Source organism: Trachymyrmex septentrionalis, unplaced genomic scaffold, assembly GCF_001594115.1.
Source record: "Trachymyrmex septentrionalis isolate Tsep2-gDNA-1 unplaced genomic scaffold, Tsep1.0 scaffold51, whole genome shotgun sequence".
NCBI classification, from domain to species: domain Eukaryota; kingdom Metazoa; phylum Arthropoda; class Insecta; order Hymenoptera; family Formicidae; genus Trachymyrmex; species Trachymyrmex septentrionalis.
Window position 1 is genome coordinate 4,248,053 of NW_017305683.1, and position 18,469 is coordinate 4,266,521.

The 18,469-nt window shown below is 31.8% G+C and overlaps 2 protein-coding genes across 3 annotated transcripts in view; one reads left to right on the plus strand and one right to left on the minus strand.

Annotated features, from left to right (window-relative positions):
- The first annotated feature begins 6 nt into the window (after positions 1-6).
- Positions 7-3,161, plus strand: LOC108751665 (methyltransferase-like protein 13). The gene is made up of 8 exons (XM_018491964.1): positions 7-288; positions 373-495; positions 898-1,114; positions 1,217-1,435; positions 1,542-1,801; positions 1,880-2,244; positions 2,329-2,510; positions 2,594-3,161. The coding sequence occupies exons 1-8, from the start codon at positions 197-199 to the stop codon at positions 3,140-3,142; spliced, it is 2,007 nt and encodes a 668-aa protein (XP_018347466.1). The 5' UTR covers positions 7-196; the 3' UTR covers positions 3,143-3,161.
- Positions 3,162-8,571: 5,410 nt separating this feature from the next.
- Positions 8,572-18,469, minus strand: part of LOC108751765 (SUN domain-containing ossification factor) — a 42,060-nt gene continuing 32,162 nt past the window's right edge. The window contains exons 1-4 of one of the 2 annotated variants that reach the window (XM_018492161.1): positions 17,076-17,348; positions 13,252-13,859; positions 11,212-13,127; positions 8,572-10,968 (exon numbers count right to left, since the gene is read on the minus strand). In XM_018492161.1, the coding sequence (XP_018347663.1) occupies positions 9,643-10,968; positions 11,212-13,127; positions 13,252-13,859; positions 17,076-17,230 (4,005 nt within the window). In that variant the 5' untranslated portion in view covers positions 17,231-17,348 and the 3' untranslated portion in view covers positions 8,572-9,642. Of the gene's footprint in view, positions 10,969-11,211; positions 13,128-13,251; positions 13,860-17,075; positions 17,349-18,469 lie in introns of those variants that run through there. The other variant, XM_018492160.1, reaches the window with a different exon arrangement.

An 18,469-nucleotide genomic window follows, 5' to 3' on the forward strand; every position in this document is an offset into this window, starting at 1 on the left:
AGGAATATTCCCGATATAACGTTAAATTTGCATAGCGAAGTTTACAAGATCACGTTATGATTTATTCTGTAATAAACTTTCAATACGACAAGATACGCAATATTAAAATCTAATCTGATATTAGAAGATAATATCAATCAGCCAATTCAACTTTTCTTGTGTGTATTTATCTTATATTACGAATATACTGTAAAATATGAATCTCCTGCCAAAAGCGCATGAGGAATTCAGTCACGCGGAATACTGGAACACATTCTTCAAAAAGCGTGGCAAAAAGACGTTTGAATGGTAAACATTCTATATTTATGTCAATAATGTTATTTTATTTTATTTTTTTGTAACTTAATGTTTATTCATTTTGTTTGGCTCTAGGTACGGTGAATATCCAGAATTATGTGAAATACTTGTGAAGTATATCAAAATGAAAGATGACATTCTGATCGTTGGTTGCGGGAATTCTACATTAAGCATGTCTTTGTATGATGTTGGTTACAGGTACAATTTCTTTTGTGTGCATTTCTTGCGTGTGTGTATAGATCATAGTTTGCTAGATTTCTAATGTATAGACAATACTTAATAACAAGTTCAATCACTTGTATTACAATAGATTAGTGTATATTAAAAGCTGTTGTATATTGAAATTAGCCCAGTAAAATATAAAAGTATATACATATTTAACGATTAAATATTTAATATAAATGATATTACCATGTTTAATAAAATATTAGCAGAATATATATGTACTATTTCATTGTCAAAGTTGATTAGACATTATGTTACTACATTTAGATACTTTATATGAAGCAGCCTTTTATATGTACTAATCCAGTATAATATACAAATTATCAAATTCACTTTAAGTTTCTATAGAAAAATAAATCAAGAGTGATATTACAGAAATATGTTTAATATTGATATATCACATATTGTGATCAAACAAATGCGTGATATAAATAACGGTACAAGACCAGATCTAGTATACGAACATATGGATGCCACACAAATGACATATCCTGATGGAAAATTTAGTGTGGTTCTCGACAAAGGTACACTGGATGCTCTAATGCCAGATACCAAAGAGGCAACATTGTCTATAATTGATAGATATTTCAAAGTAAGTTTCTTAGAGAAATTGCTAGAAAAATTAGAATTACTAGAAATTAAATTACTAGAAAATTTTTTTTCAATAAATTGAATTAGTTAAAATTTACTTTAGGAAATCACACGAGTGTTACGGAACGGAGGCAGATACATCTGCATATCATTGCTCCAAGAGCACATCCTACGTAAGCTTTTATCATACTTTCCTACTTCAGGCTTCATGTTTCGCATAGCACGATGTCATGAAGCCGAGTTGAAAGCGCGTATAGAAGAAGGCAGTTCAGTTCCTGTCTTTGTGATCGTTGCTACAAAATTTACTAAATTATCCCAGAACGTATGTTGTAACAAAAGATCTTTAGAATTCTTATGTTGTCTTATCTTAGCTTTAGCTAAATGAGCAAGTTAGTCAAACTTATTTTTGTAGATTATAATCCTGATAGGTTCTTGAGATAGCTCTGATCGATGGCCCACCGGAACGATTATCTACGACAGATGATGTGATATCCGCTGTATTATCTGCACAACAATCAGCACTGGTGTGCAATAGTCTTTACAAGAGAAACGTTGCTGATGTGGGAGAAGTATCGTTGGATTTACATCGTCCAGGTGATAAGCATCCACGATACACCGTCTATGTTCTCGATCAACCACGCACACAGGGGGCAAAGACATATGCAGCTTTCATTGTGCCACAGGGAAAGTATGTTTGATTTATTAGTTGAATAAATGTTTTACTAATTGAGTTGCTGTCATATATTTTTCTTTCTTGGTTTAACAGAGAAACAGATTGGTTGTTTAGTACGAAAGAAGGACGACAGCAAGTCCTGAAAAGCGCGCAGCGAGACAGACTCGCAATTGTCACCTTACGTAGAGAACACAAGTTTGATAATTGGGATGCCGTGAAAACAGAATTAGAAAATTGCGTTCTTAACTTAGCACCGGCTGGCTTGTGTGGCAAAAATGATATTCCTTTTCTTTCTTTGGGTTCAGATGTTGGGGTTCGAAATATTTGCTATGAAGGAAAAAGTGACATCAGTGGATCGTTTGTTATCGAAGAAGTAGAGAAGGATGGCCACGAATTCAGGCGGCTTGTGTTTCTGAATAATCCTTATGTCATTCAGAGCGAAGCCAGATTAAAAGACGGTACTAATTTATAATCAATTCGGAAATTCTACGATAATGACACAATGATTGCATACGATTGTGACTGATGACAATTATTTACAGCAAAATCTAGACGTGGTAAAACAAAGAAAATTGCCGATCCTGGATTCTTAGCTTGTGAACATCATATATATATGAGCACTGGAGTAAATGCAGTAATCGATATAAGAGAACAAGATAATATTATGATTATAGGACTTGGAGGTGGTGGTCTTTGCATGTTCTTACATCAATGTTTTCCTAAAGTATGTATCTTTGGATAAGATTCATTATTAAGTCGTAAGAAATCTTTTTCGTAACATAAATCGAAAATTTTAATTTTTTTCAGCTAAAAATTACTGCAGTCGAAATTGATAATGCTATGTTAAAAGTAGCTACAGAATACTTTAATCTCGTTCTTGATGACCGGATGAAAGTGGAGATCGCAGATGGAATTCAATATATTAAAGACGTTGCGGCATCCAAGACAAAGTATAAGGCGATACTTTTCGATATCGATAGCAAAGATACCACCATCGGAATGAATTGCCCACCTAAACAATTTCTCGAAATGTCAATACTGAAAGCAGTTGCCTCGTGTTTAACGAAAAACGGTCTTTTTCTCTTGAATTTAGTCAGCAGAGACAAAAGCCTAAAACAGAAAACAAAGGACGATCTAAAATCGGTATTCCAATCGATTATTTGTCATGACATTCAAGATGAAATTAATGAAATTGTTATGTGTTCCGTTGAAAAACACAATCCGAAAGAATGGAAAAATAGACTTAGACTCGCCGCCATCGACTTAAACAAACAAGCAATTGCGAGAAAATTATCCTCTTTCAAGGAATCATTTGACGATTCCACACTTTTAGAAAATTTATCTACGGAATTGTAACGCTTTGTATAAATATATTCGTCATAACAAATAAAATAAAAAATATAATTTCTAATGGTATTTAACATGTATCTTTTAAAATATCGTCTGTCAATGTACTACTTTTCAATGAAAATATTTTTTGTCATTTATCAAATCAATATCAAAGATCAAACGATTTTGAATATGCGATAATTTTGATAATTCAAATACTAATTTTATACGATACAATTTTCATAAATTATCTAAAATTAAAATTATCTAAAATTATCTAAAATTAAAATAAAGATTAATTCGACTCACCATACGATGCGTAGTAGCAAAGTTGTAAAATTCGTTGATCTGTAAAACAGAAATTTTATGAAAATTAAAGCAAGGTTGAAATTCATATTTCAAAAAATAATTATCACAAGCGATTTTTAATTTATATATTTTGAAATATCTTATAAAACAATTATACAATTTATTTAAAAAAAAAAGAGTTATTTTATTTCTTACGTTTAACATATTATATTTCTATAAAGTGCAATCGTTTAAAAAATTTAACAAATATAAAAGATTAATTTTATTTTTTTTAGAATTCAAGTAATTGTAAATATTAAATGCATTGAAAAAATATGTTACATATAAAAATATATTAAATGTCCTGAATATCTTATTATAAATATCTAAAATATAAAAAATTGAAAATATAGATATTATAATGTGCGTATTTATAATACAAAATAGCGTGTGGAATATGCCATGAAATTATAGAAATAAATAGTCAATTTTGTGATAACAATACATAAATAATAAATTGTACTGACCCCAAGGTTGTTTTATCGGCATCCAAGACTTTCTAGGCCTCTTCCTCCTCTCAGATTTCTTCATTACACTACTAATTTATGGCAATGTTAATTACGATTGCGCGACTCTTTGCACGGAACTTCTTACGTTGATTACTCGTGATCACGCACCGTATCACGACTGAAAGAAATATTGCACAAAACCAAATATCTATACTACCCCCGCCATATTTCACGAATTCATGCGAAACAATGCGAAATGATCTTGAGGAAAGGAATTCAAAAGTCGCGCTAATATTATGCATCATTACGGCGAAGTTGTCGACGTTAGCTGCGGTCAAAGTCTCACTACCAATGCTTTGAAGCGTTTGGTTGACCAATTAGAAAAAAAGAATTTTACAAATTGACCAATCAAAAATTGCTTTAAAGCATTTTGTAGCATCGCGTGACCGTATCCGTTGTCACTTCGAGCTGCACTTTCCGCCATAGCTCGGGATTCCGTTTCACACATGACGCGGTTGGATATGTATCATTTCAGCCTTCTTTAGCATTCGATGGACAACAAGGATAAAATGATACATCCTACGCATCATAATATGAAACAAAACACGCTTCCCATCCCAGCGCGATGTTTGTTGCGCGGGAAGAACAATATTCAAAAAATAATAAAATAATATAGATACGTCACGGTTTTTCATTACTGTATTTTCCGGTTCACGTAAAACACTCTTAGTTATACTCTCCCTCAATTTCAAAAATAATTGTATATAAAAAAATGATTTTAAAAATTACAATTACGTTTGAAGACAAGTTCAAAATGCTAAGCGTCTAAGCATAGTCATAATAAATATAATTATAACGAATCGATAGTTTATAATTTATACTTGATTTTAAAAAATACTTTAAAAATTCAAAAAAGGTACTTACTACTTAAACAAAAAATATGCATTTGTATATACACCCATAAAAATCTACAATACAACAATATTTATATGACGAATTTTTTGGCAACTTTATTCCTTCATTAATTATATGCAACGTACATTACTCTTTCGTATTTACAGAGATACAATTTAATTACAAGCAATTGGAATTCAGGCGCACAAGTATGTAATAGTCATTACAATAATTGACTAAATATTCAACAATAGGCGCAAACGATCTTATATATATATATTTTTTCCTTCACCAATAACATATAATTTCTGTTTTTTCACACATACCTTCCTAATGTATAAGTATAATACAAGAAATTATTCAAATACTTATTATAAATTTATTATAAAATAGGAACGTATCTATAGCAAATAAATATGAGTATAAATTAAAAAAAAAAAATTATTCTCTTATTTATTATCATAAATTGTCGTTCTGTATGACACATTGACATGTATGAAAGATGCACTTATAATATATAATATATGATTCATATGAATATTTAACATAAAATTTGTTTACTCGTTTATTTTTTCGTGTATCTATTACGCTTAATAAATTAATATTTAAAATATAAGTACGGAAAATTGGTCCGGTTAAATAAATATTCATTATTTAATATCAGGATTTTATTTCCGTATGACTGTTCCCATAAGTAATCGTTGGAATTGAGATTTAACTCATTCTCTCTTTTCAAAAAGAAAATTTAGACAATCAACTTTATTTAAAACTTCTATATAATATACATATATATTATTAAAAATAAATAATAGTATGTGTAAGACAAATTTATAAATGGGAACAGTACACACAAAAAGTTTATATATATATATGCATACAATGTCGACATTGCCCAAGTTGCCTGCTGTACAATGTCAGCATTGCCCGGGCAATATTGACACTGCGTAACACATATATGTGTACATACATATACATAAACATAAAGCTTGATAAATAGAAATAATATATACAGAAAGTACAACTATCCGTGATTATTATTATCCGCGATATTATCATCTTATTTGCTCTATAATATATTTACATACTTTTTTTATACATGTCTATTTAAAAATTCAAACATTCGCATCAAAACGTGATATTAAATTTTTCATTCATACGTTTATAAAAATTAAAACGTCATTAGATATGTGCTATGTACTTTCTTTTTCGAGAAAATTAATATCTTATAATGTAAATGACAGATGTCTCGTAGTTAAGACTAGCATAAAATAACCACACAAAAATAATACAATTAAAGAGACCCATAATTCTTCAATCAAACGTTACTAACGAATGATTAGAACAGAATTTAAAAAATCATTCGCATTATAATTTAATAATTATACACACAAAGGTATATAGCGTTAAATAAATAATCCTTGTTGTAAATGAATAAATAACACAAAGATTAACAAGTATTATATAATTCTACTAATAACTGTAAATAAACGATATGTAATATTCTCTTACGTGTCGTGATGCTTAAATATAATGTTTAATTATTTTTTCGATGGATAAAACAATGTATTAATTTAACTAAATATTTTTAAATATTTTTATAATAATGCAAATATATGTATATAAATAGATATGTAGAAAATCCGAAAATTGCTTAAATCAACTCTACAATTCAAAGCATGCATCTCTTACATTAAATTTTACGTTTCACAATTTTACTCTTAATTATCAAACTAAAGTTTCTAGTGCCTCTAAACATAAATTTTAAGTAACATATATAATTGTAACATATGCAATTGTAAGTTGTTATAAATAATTTTGGGTTATAACATAAAATAATAGAATAGTAATATATGATACAATAATTTCAGGTCATTTTCTCATTTGCGTGTTGTCTATCGATGGCATACTTTTTTATATTAAATTAGAAAAAAATAATACATATCACATTGACAAAACTGTATTCTGTAAATAGTTCCGCATTTTCGTTTAATTTTTATAACGTTCCATAAATATCATGTACATAAATTCATTAATGACAATAGTAGCTTCATTCAGTAATGGAACTATTATAAAATTACTAAACTATTTTATCGTAACGCATATAAATATAATCACCGGATTGACAATATATGCGAATAATAATAAAATTTACAATTAGAAAATATATTCCCTACAAAGTCGCGAAAACAAATCTTGACCACTGTTCACATATACCACATACGTTTCATAAAATCATTATTTATAGTCTTTAAATGCACGTTAAGTAATAGGACATATCTTCGATTAAAGTTTAAGTCAATTTGCATTCTTACTCCTCCTTACTTTTCTGCTCTTAATCTTTCTCTTTTTTTCTCTACACCTTCTCGTATTCAATTTGCAACCGTTGCATTTCGCAAATCTCAGAAGGTTTTATCACAGCACATTTCTTTATCAAATACAAAATGCTGGCACAATCGTTATTAATTGAAATATCTTCACAATACATGTAAAATTAGTATGTCGACAAAGAAACGTCTGCACGTATACCTCTTTTACATTTAATGCTAAACATAATTGTTTACTATTTAATTAAATAACAGTCGTGCTATATATACTGTTACATGTCGAAAATTATACAATTGCATTTAGTATTATTTATAATTCCCGACATAGACGTAAATCTAAATCTCAGAAAAAGAAAAAGGATTAAGACTCATATTGACATCACTACTTATATCTAAAAATTCATGTTTTTATAGAATAAATATTACTTAATATATTATTGCTGGAAGACGAGAACGGATCAAAGAAGCAAATCAAATAATTCATCAAAGATTGAACAAATAAAAAATCTTTTTTTTTTTAATTTCACATATCTTTAAATTCTTTATTTCATTTATAAATAAAATCTGCAAAACAATTAAATTTTTCAATAATTAAAAATTTAGATACACAAGAAAATTTATTATTTACAATTCTTATTTTATTAGAAAAAAAAAAAGAGAAACATAAGAGAAATCTGAGAGAATTTAATATTTTATCGAATATTTATATCACTTTACTTAAAGAAATAAAAAATAGAAACCGCTGCAATTGTTTGGTTGCAGTTATCTTTCTTCTGATTTTCTAACTCTTTTCTTTCTCTAATTATAATACATTTTAAGTATTGTAAGAGCTATTGTTAATGTGACCAGCGTAAAATATGACTTTTTTGTATATAGCTAGGCTAGATAAAACCACACATTAATATTTTAATATAAGTAGAAAACTTATTTGTTGGAAAAACCAAACCTTATCTTATTCTTGCAGCCAAGTAGAATTCAATTCCTTTTTAAAATCTTACATTCATTTAAAATTCGAAAGAGCTAATTCAAATATATAACGAAATAATATATAGCCAAAAATTAAACCAAAGTAACAATTTTATTCTTAAGATAAAAAAATCTCATTTGTTCCTACTTTTATTATTTTATCTATTCATACGTAAAATGATAATTAAACATTAGTTCTCTTTGTATACAAGAAAATTAGATCGTTAGTTTTCCATATAAAGTTATCCGATCAATTCCTTCGGTGTGCATACATATTTCGTTAATAACAAAATTGAATCGAATTACTTTAATTGTTCCTTTTATCTTTGTATCATGGTATCACTTTTATAGTTCTACAATAATAAAAGAAAATAATAAAATACATTAATCACCGGTGAATTTAAAAGATTCATTTTTTTCTTTTGATACTATTTTATATATTCAGATGTACCATTAACAACAAAAAATAGTTCTCTTTGATTATGCAGCAGTAAATGTTGGTTAAAATATTACTATTGCTAATATTCTAATAAGGTTTTACTTGCAACATTTCGTTCATTCACTTTCATTCTTTCTTTTTTTCTTTTTATCTTTGGCAATAATTTATAGATAGAAATTAAATAATCCGATCAAAAACAAAATCGTAGAAATGTTCTCTAGACCGTTGTAGTAACTACTGTTGATTACTAAACAATCACAAGTATATATTCTAAGCTAATCTTCGTAAGTCATTTTATTCCTCTTTTCCTATTTTATCGCAATGGTAGGATCACATTTAAAGTCTCGTTGCAGAATGCTTTATAATAAACGTATTTTACGTATTTCGCTGCATTCGCCATTAACACGTACGCCAAACTGATTAAGTATGATACTATTATCACTAATAAGTAAAGCGTAATTCTCTGATAACGGCGCATAAAGCTAAGAATTATTACAAAGTGGAAGAAGTGTCTTAAATTTAGGCAATCACGTAAAAGGTTTTTCTTAATTTCGATCTACTATTTCAAAATGTGTAAATTATTTCAAGTCTCCCTCTCTAAGTATATACTCTTCAAATTATATGCAGTCTTTAATAAAAAAAGAATTAAACTTTAATCACACATAGTTTGAATAATTAACACACTGTTTACTCCAATCCATAGAAAGACTAGTAATTGTGAAATAAAGATCGTGCTTCACAGAAAGTATATTGTTTTAATTATAGTAAGTTTTTTTAACTCCATTCAACCACTTTTCATTTTCTATCAAATGCAAATATCCCTACATTTAATTAAATTCGCAAGATTTTTTGGTTTAATCCTGTCTCATATTTTCATCTTTCCTATTTTAATCAATTACTTCAATTTATCGTGCGATAACAAGTATCTAAAGTCTTATACAATTAAATTAATTGAATTAAATGAGCAAAACAAGGAAAGTAAGAAAAAAGTAATGAAGCAAGATCAAACCAAAAACTCTCACAAATATACAACATTTATATGGCGATCGATTCGACGTAAGAATCGATGCTTCAGTTCGACTTGTATCTGCGGCGGATTTATTTCAATCAGAAAAACTTTCTCACCATTTTCTTCAAACCAGTGCTTCTCTTCTCTTTCTTGATCGAAGTGGGCGTAGCGCTACTGCTTCTCGACTCGTCGCTTTCTTCAATTAAACCGTTCGCGGTACTTCCATTGACACGATCACTAATAATATGCGACAGTGTTTTAAAGTCCGTAGGACTGGACTGAGAGGACCTGTCATTTGAATGCTCCGAATCTTGACTCCACTCCCATTTTTCAGAATTCGTAGAATTCGTGGAATTCGTGGACAATTTTTTTTTGCTTCTCGTACCCAGGGCAGTTTTCATAAAGGATGGCGAACTCAATCTCGCACCTTTAAGAATATTGCCAGCTCTAAACGAACCATTCTTCGACGATTCGTTCTTCGGTTCAACCGTATTCAAACGCGGGCCTGATCTTTCAACGGACCTATTTACGATCACTAATGATGTATTAGGTTTACCGAGTTTATTGTCTTGGCGACCAAGGTCGGAACTCATTCTAGATTCTATCTTATAGGCTTTATCCTCTAATGTAGGTTGCGCAATTCGTTCTATTCTTTCTATTTGATCGTCGAACCAACCAATGGCAGTCTCGGGCGCGGATTCTGGCCTCTTATCGATCGAATTCTGCGATTCTTTGGAGTGTGGTGGATCTATGGATGATGCTCTTCTCGACGGTAACGTCGTACCACCAGGGATCGCATTTAATACACTCTTGTAACGAATCACTTCTTGTTTCGCATCGATATTAATTGCTTTAGTACCAGCAGTAATTGCTTCTTTCTTGCGTTTTTTCTTTCGTTCCTTCTTTGTCTCAAAGGGTCGATCATCGATCATCAATTCGTGATATGTGCCGCTAATATAAGAAGCAATCTCGCTAGGTCGCCGTTTCTTCATTTTCTTCGACGCGGCATGAGAGCTAAAATTCTCCGCGCTCTTTCGACGCATGGTGCCCTTTCTCGTGTTCGATTCGAGTTTTTCTTCTTCAAAATCTTCTCTTCGACGACAATAAGAGAAAATCAAGATAATGACGATAACTTCCAAACAGATCAACAAGGCGTGCTGAACGATCGCAGATATTCGGCTGCGCCAACTGTCCCGATCATAAAGAAGAGTTTCAACAGATTTGGAGAGTATCACAATTTCTTCCCTCAAAGCGGTGATTTCTTCCGCTCTTTTAGCATCACGCTCTTCGCCCTTTCGCGATTCTTCACCCATAGCAGCTACTGCACGCTCCAATGAGCGCTGCATTTCTTCGACTTGCTTTTTGTAGCGACGACTTAATTCTTCCAAATATTGCCCGCTGAGTGACATGTTTCTTTCTAAAATCTGAAAAAAAGAATATTATTAATTGCATTAATAATATTGATAATTTAATTGATATGACACGATATTACATAACACGATGATAAATAAATAGTTTACATACACGTGTTATATTAATGTATTAAAGAGATGATATTCAACACAACATTCGTTTTTTTGTATCTACTTCTAACAAATTTTCCAACATTTTCTAAATAATTTAATTGATAAAGTATTTTTTTTACTCCCAACTATATTCTCTCTTACCTTGATTCTGTTGGACAATCGAAGAAACACAGACTCTTTCTGAGGAACAACATTTGCTGTGGGCTGTGTCGTCGGCGAAGAGCTAGACGCTCCATTCTGTATGTTAGCCGTGTCGACCTCCAAATCTTTCAAATCGGACAATAATGAATCCAGCGAGAGATGATCTTGAGGCGACAATCGAGCTTCTTGCTCACCCAGATCTTTCACCTGTCTTCCGTCTTGTTCATTATTTTCCGACTTTTCCGTTTTGACTTGCGCAACAGTTTCGGCATTTTCCATATCAGGCATAAGGGTCTCAGTTTCTTTATTATCGATATTTATTAACGGAACGCTACTGGATAATGTCTCGATAGGAGTTCCTAAAACCGGCAATTCTTCAGCAATCTTCAACGTCGGTGTCGGATTAGAGAGCGGTGCAACAGTCGTCAGCACTTTCGACTGCAAGGTCTCCTCCGTAAACTCCTTACTAGGTTCCAAAATCGGTACGGACGACTCCTTCTTCAAATCTTCTTTGCTGAGTGTCTTCGTAGGCTTGATCTGCGACGCTAAGCTCTCCGGAAAACTGGAGGAAGTCTCTATGGTCGCAATGCTAATATTTTCGCTCTCTTTGGTAACATCCTGAGTCAATGGATGCTGTCGGACTTCCTTCGAGGACGCGGCAGATTTGCAAGCGGAAGAAGTCAAATCCAGAGTACATGGATCCGGAGTGGAGGAAGTTTGATGAAAAGTGGTCTCGACGCGATCGGTATCTTTAGTGGATAAAATATTTTTACTAGCAGCGTCTTTAGATTTATTTACGGGAATTTCGTAACTTGTATTCATTACCACCTTGCGTTCCTTTGTTGCCAAAACATTGCACAACGCTACAATATACTCAGGTTTGAAGAAAGATGTTAAAAACGTCGCCTGGAAATCCTCTGCCAAATTAAAATGCGTCAAGTCATCATCCTTTGTTTTATCTTCCTCTCTTCCCTGCCAAAACGATTCAATTTCTACGCCATGAAGACCACACAGTTTTCCTCGTCTTAAAGTTCTGTTTACCAAATCAATCCTAAGCAAATCATCCAACTGCTGATTCTTGCAGCTAACCAGCTGAAAAACACTGGCAAACTTCTGATCGGTACAGTTGCCACAGAGGATCGTGTATCTTGGTGTCGTACAACTAGTGTACGAATTGTCTAAGATGTTACCGTGATCAATACTTTGTTGGATTTGCGTGATGTTGTTTCCAGTGAGACCACTAGACTTAACCAAGATCTCTGCGGCTTTCTTCACTACACTTAGCACGGCATCGCGTGCACTACCGAAAAGATTACTCGCTGACTCACCATCTAACAACTCCTCTTCGTCACTATCCTCGTCATCATCTTCATCCGTGTTCTTCTCTTCTAAGGTCTCATTCTCCGTTTCGGTTTCCAGCACTTCGAACTCGCTAGTGCCATAAGCGCGAAATAATGAGACAGGACAGAAGTGCTCCGAACCATAATGTGATTGGAGTTCAACTTTGATAAACTTGCCAAAGAAATGAGGATGTAGAGTGAAGCTCTGGACGTCTTTCACATCCTTGGCAGTGAACTGACCGACTGGGCTCCAGTCCTTAGTAGGAAAACGATCGCTCACGTAAACAGAAAAGTCTTTCGGCGACGAGCTGAAGAGCTCAAAGTTTGCCAACTCGATCTTTTTTGCTTGTATCGCTTCACATAACTCGACGACAAACCAGACGCGCGATGTACAGGCGTTCAGCATGTATTCGTCCCGCGTGGACACCAAAACGTTCTTGGCACTATTCGCTTCGGGATTGGCTGCTACGATTTTGGCGCCGCAGTCTGGAGAAGCATAATTCTTATTACGAATTTTCATTCCGCTTACGCTTCGTCCTGGACCACCCGGAGTCTGCACGGAAGCGTTCGGATGAGCTGGAAAATAAAGCGACAAAATAGCTTGTATATTAAATTTTCTAAATAACAACATTAAATTTAATAGATTCTACGTTTTATCTTCATTATAAAAACATCAATCAATAGAGTTATCGATAATTACTTTTTTTCTTTTCGGCTTCCTCCAAACGCTTTTGTGCCCATTCACTGAAAGATGGTATGTCCTCATGCGGCTCGGTGGGACCTGAAGTGACAAGTCCGTTCAGAATCACTGCTGCAGTCTCGTCTCTGCTATCACCGACCAATCGTGCTCTGGCCGCCGTGTCGTTTAATTCTGGTGCCGTGGTGAAGGTGTCATCGATCTTTGATGACAATTCCTCAGACACCTGAGCTTGACTAGCGTCTTCTTCCTCGACTCTTAGCTCTAATTCGTCCGCGTTGATCTTCTGCTCCGCTCTTACGATTACTACCTCCGGCGGTTCCTCAGCAGTGATTTTCTTCAGTAAAAGCACTTCTTCGTCTTCGAGGACATCGGTGTCATTCGGTCTCTCTGTCGTCTCATCGACGATCGGCGGCGGTGGAATCTGCGTTGTTGGCACAGTCTCCTTCAAATGCTCCGATTGTCTAACCTGATTGATGCCCAGCAATGATGAATTTTTGATAGACGATCGTGAAGAAAACTCGTGATCGATTTTCGGCTCAGCTAGATTTTGCAATTCAGCCGCAGTGTCCACCAGAGTTAACACTACCGCCTGGCCAGTCTCAGAGATCCTGCAAATCAGATAGGCGTACATAATATAATCAATAATTTATAATATACTTTATACATATTTCAATTTATTTCATTAATTATGAAATCTATCAAAATAGATTATTTTTTATTGTTTAACAAATGGAACAATATCAATAATTAAAATTAAATAAATCCTATTATTTCTATTGTTATTTCTTAATTTTTTTCCCAATTTTCTTCAATTTTTTAAAAATAACAAATAATGACTTAGGAAAAATGTATAAATCATTATACATTTTGTATATTACAGTTTTGCTGTGCTTTTCGCGCTGTATTTATTATTTCTATAAGAAAGAAAGTGGTTTAAGTACCTTTATACAGAATGTTTTCTATAACTTGATCATTTAAAATATCTCTATTGTTTTTAATAATACGAGAAGATGTTATAGGGAATCTTGTTCGATTTGAAGAGGCACATATTATAAGCAAAATATTGTTCTCAAGATCATTTTTTTGAGATTTCAAGGTCATCTCCATTTTTTAAAATTAGAATTAATGATTTTTTGCACAATATGATGTATTCCTCTAATTATTCTACATATAAGAATATTAAGATAATGATACTAAAAAATAGTTTACGAGATGTTTTATACTGCATTCTAGCATATATTAACATAAAATGTTAAATAACTCATAAATATATATTATTTTTTTATTTTCTTCCTCTTAGTTCTGTTGCTCGTGATTAAGCGTGGTAAGTTCTCTCATACCTGTAATGCGCACGCTGGTTCTACACAGTAATATGGATTTACAGTTTAACGTCGATTTCGAACGATGGAATTTTGTTAGAACTCTGACACATAATACTTATATAAATCGTAAAACTTATGATGAATTCGATTGAAAACACTAGCGCGCACTGGTGCATATTAAAACCGTTGTACATTGATTTAATTTGAGTATAAAAGTGAAATGCAAATATTTCGAATTATAAAATACATATTTTACCTAATAGTACAATAAAATGTATTGAATATTTCAGGATTTTATCGATTTCTATGTATTTTATGTATAAATATATCTTTTTTACGTTATTTTATGTATGACGATTTTAATGTGCGCACTGAGTGCGTCCAATCGAATTCGCTAGTAGATAGTAAAGAAATTAATTTGTTGGATTCACTGCTCACGTTATGGTCTTACGGTCTCTACTGTGATTCGTCGATTCGTTTACTGCTTAAGTCTTACTGTCTTAAGTCTTAAGTTTTTCTATGTGCCATGGTCTTTAGAGTGAGCCACTTCTTGACAAAGATACTCTCGGTGAGTTGTCGCTTCCTTCCGAGACACGAGAGAAGACACGAGAGTATAAAAATATTTTGATTCTACCGGGGATCGAACCCAGGATGTCTACACTGAAAAAAAATATAGTCAATTTTAATAAATATTTAGTTGAATACTGCCAACTAAATATTTATTAGATATATTTATTTGATACAAGAAATGTTAATTTGATTTAACAATAATTGTTTTATTGAACAAATATTTATTTACTCTAAGTAAATGTTTATTAGGCAGTATTGAACTAAATATTTATTAGAATTAACTATATTTTTTTCTCAGTGTAGCATAGCAGACCAGTGCGTTGTCTATTTTGTTCACTCATATATACTGTTTTGACATCACTATCTTAATTAGGTACTTTTATTAGAGATATGAGATATAGTAGAGACATAGTAAAAATATACTAAGTATTTTTAGGAGATATTTTAAATGATCAAGTTACAGGAAACACCTTGTATATAGTATTATATATTAATTAATAATGAATTCGTGGAATTGCATTATTGTATACTGACGGCTCAAAGTGGAGCCGAAACATCTATGAAATATTGTAATTTAGTATTTTTTGAAAATATTTTCACGCAACAATTATTGCGCTAAAATTCTTATTAGCTCTCGTTTTTTATTATTTTATCGACAATTTCGAGAGTTATTCATTTATTTAAAATAATTAAATTTTAAAGACATGTATATTAATTCTCTTCATGTTTCTAAAATATTTAATCATATATACAGAGTGCTCCGAAATTCCCGTATTCGGAGTATAGGACATGATGCTAAAACAAACAACTTTTTCCTTTAACAAAATTGCATCCGTAAGTAGTTTTTGCAGCAAAGTAAGTTGAAGTTGTACGAGTAAACGCAAAAATTATTTATCGAATATAATAATTTTACTACATGAAAAAATTGTTCGTTTTAGCACAAAAAATAACTCTTTTCTTTAGCAAAATTGCGTCTAAGTAGCAGTTTTCGCAGGAGAGCAAGTTAAAGTTAACAAATAAGCACAAAAATTATTTATCAAGCGTAATTTTGTTAAAGAAAAAAGTTGTTTGTTTTAGCATAAAGTATCATGTCCCGACTATACCATATACTCCGGATATGAGAATTTCAGATCACTCTGTATATTCATATCAATGTATTATACAGTATCCATTACTAAAGAATATAATTACATAGTGACAATATTAGAAAATTCGTCTGAAATACAGTCAGGGACAACGGTATATATTACATGTTTATATAATACGCATAATTATGAATAACAGATGTGACATTTTCGAATACTAAAACGAAATGCAAACTATAATTACTTTCAGATACATAGAATTTTTACTCACGATTATGTATGTTGAAAATGTAACGCATAGTGATGAGAACTGAATAAACTTGAAGATCAACATAGCTGACGTATTGGAATATAGCGTGCATAATTTGTGAAAAAAACCATGGTAAAAACCAATTTACTACTAATAAGAGCACTTTTTAGATTATATATTATATAATCGTATAAACATGTTTAATACGTTTTTAGTATAAAAGAACTTTACTTTGAAGTACATAAAACGTGTGTAAATTTTAAAAAATACATGAAGTAATCTCTTTACTCTGAAAGGAGATTTAGGCATTAAGTATTTAGGCATTATTACATCACAATTTTTTACAAATTTTTCAAAACTATAATAAAAATATTTTAATTTAGCTTATAATAACTTTTTAAAAAATTCATAAATACCACTGTTTCCCATTCAATTAGATACGAACAGCAGATTTACAAAACTCGTAATTCCACAATTGCATCCATGTAAGTGTAAAAGAATTTATCCTCATTCGCAAAGCGAATGAAGAAACGTATATGTCATTATAAAAGATACTCGTTTTAACTTCTCGTTAACGCGAGAAACCTCCTTTCTCACCGATGATAGATGCATGCGGGAATGCACCACAAGACCGCTAATACAGCCAGGTAGAAGGCGGCCGCCTGAAGAAGATGTCTGTGTTGCCCGGCGTGATTAACAGTCCAATGCAGAGGACATCCGTCATTGCTGTTCTTGACGGTGTCTTTGACCATGATTTTAGGGTGAGGCGTACACACTAGCAATCACTACTTCACCGTTGCTTCGCTTTGTCTAATCGTCACGATTCCCTTCTCCGGCATATTTATTTTACACTTAATATTTTATCACACTTTAGCGTCTATTTATGCACGAACAGCGTTCCTTGGGATTATTTTTACGATAGTTTTATAACAGGAAGTGCTGTAAGTTAATGGTTGTTCTCTATTGCTAGATAGTCGGAACGATCGGAGTGTCTAAGTCATATCTTCAAAGAAATATAAGATAAATTTTAAAATTGAGATAAATTTGTTGCAACTATTTATTGTCTCTTGATTTATTGACGAGTTCTTTTACCGGGGAATAGATTCTTTTCTGACATTTTAAATACCAAAATCTCAAAACACTGATGTAATAGAAATAAAAATACACAATCCGCTCAACAATGTGTCAAGAAAGAACAAATGTTACTACATAATTCAAATGAATTATCCGCATCGCATCATCGTGATTTGCAATAATTTCGGAGTAAATAAAAATACGAACAGAAACTAATCAATCGTTTGCGATCTCTCTAATAACAGCAGTAATAGTATGAATAGCGGAAGACAGAAGTGATAATACAACCGTGTAGTAGTTAGATGAAATGTAGTGGCATTTGATTGACACTGTATTCTCGTTTCAAGAATATTACTTTATAAGTTAATGTGCTATTTATCCCGGAGTTCAATTAAGAGGCACGCATATATATCTTAGAATGTGCCATTAGTGCTGCTATATGTATTCAATATTCGGAATTGATTCGAGGAAACTATGGACCAAACGCATCTCTCTACTATGTCACATCAGAATTTAATCGCTATCAAAATTGAGTATAGAAAACTTGATTCCAAGTTTTTGTTCTTATTTATAATATTTAATAATTTTACCTTTGGAAAAAAAACTGCCTTTCGTAATCAGAGTTGCCACAGAAAATAAATTTTAAAATTCCCTTATTTTTCCAGGTTTTCCAAATAAAAATGAAAAACTTTCCAATCTAAAATATGTAAATTTTAACACATTTAAAGTCAAGAATTGTACGAAAGCTAGCTTATAAAGGGTGTTTTTTTAAGCCCGATAGAACTTGAAATTGTAAAAAATAAAACAAAAAATTAAATTTTAATAAAAAAATTTTTTTTATTTCTTTCAGTATACACTGGCAAATCATTATGAATAGACTCACGCTTGAACAACGCTACCAAATTATCCAAAATTAA

Excerpts from the sequence above, each read along its gene's own strand:
- LOC108751665 (XM_018491964.1), top strand. The coding sequence starts at position 197 with ATGAATCTCCTGCCAAAAGCGCATGAGGAATTCAGTCACGCGGAATAC. Across the intron at positions 1,115-1,216 it reads TAATTGATAGATATTTCAAA|GAAATCACACGAGTGTTACG; the intron begins GTAAGTTTCTTA and ends AATTTACTTTAG. Across the intron at positions 2,511-2,593 it reads TACATCAATGTTTTCCTAAA|CTAAAAATTACTGCAGTCGA; the intron begins GTATGTATCTTT and ends AATTTTTTTCAG.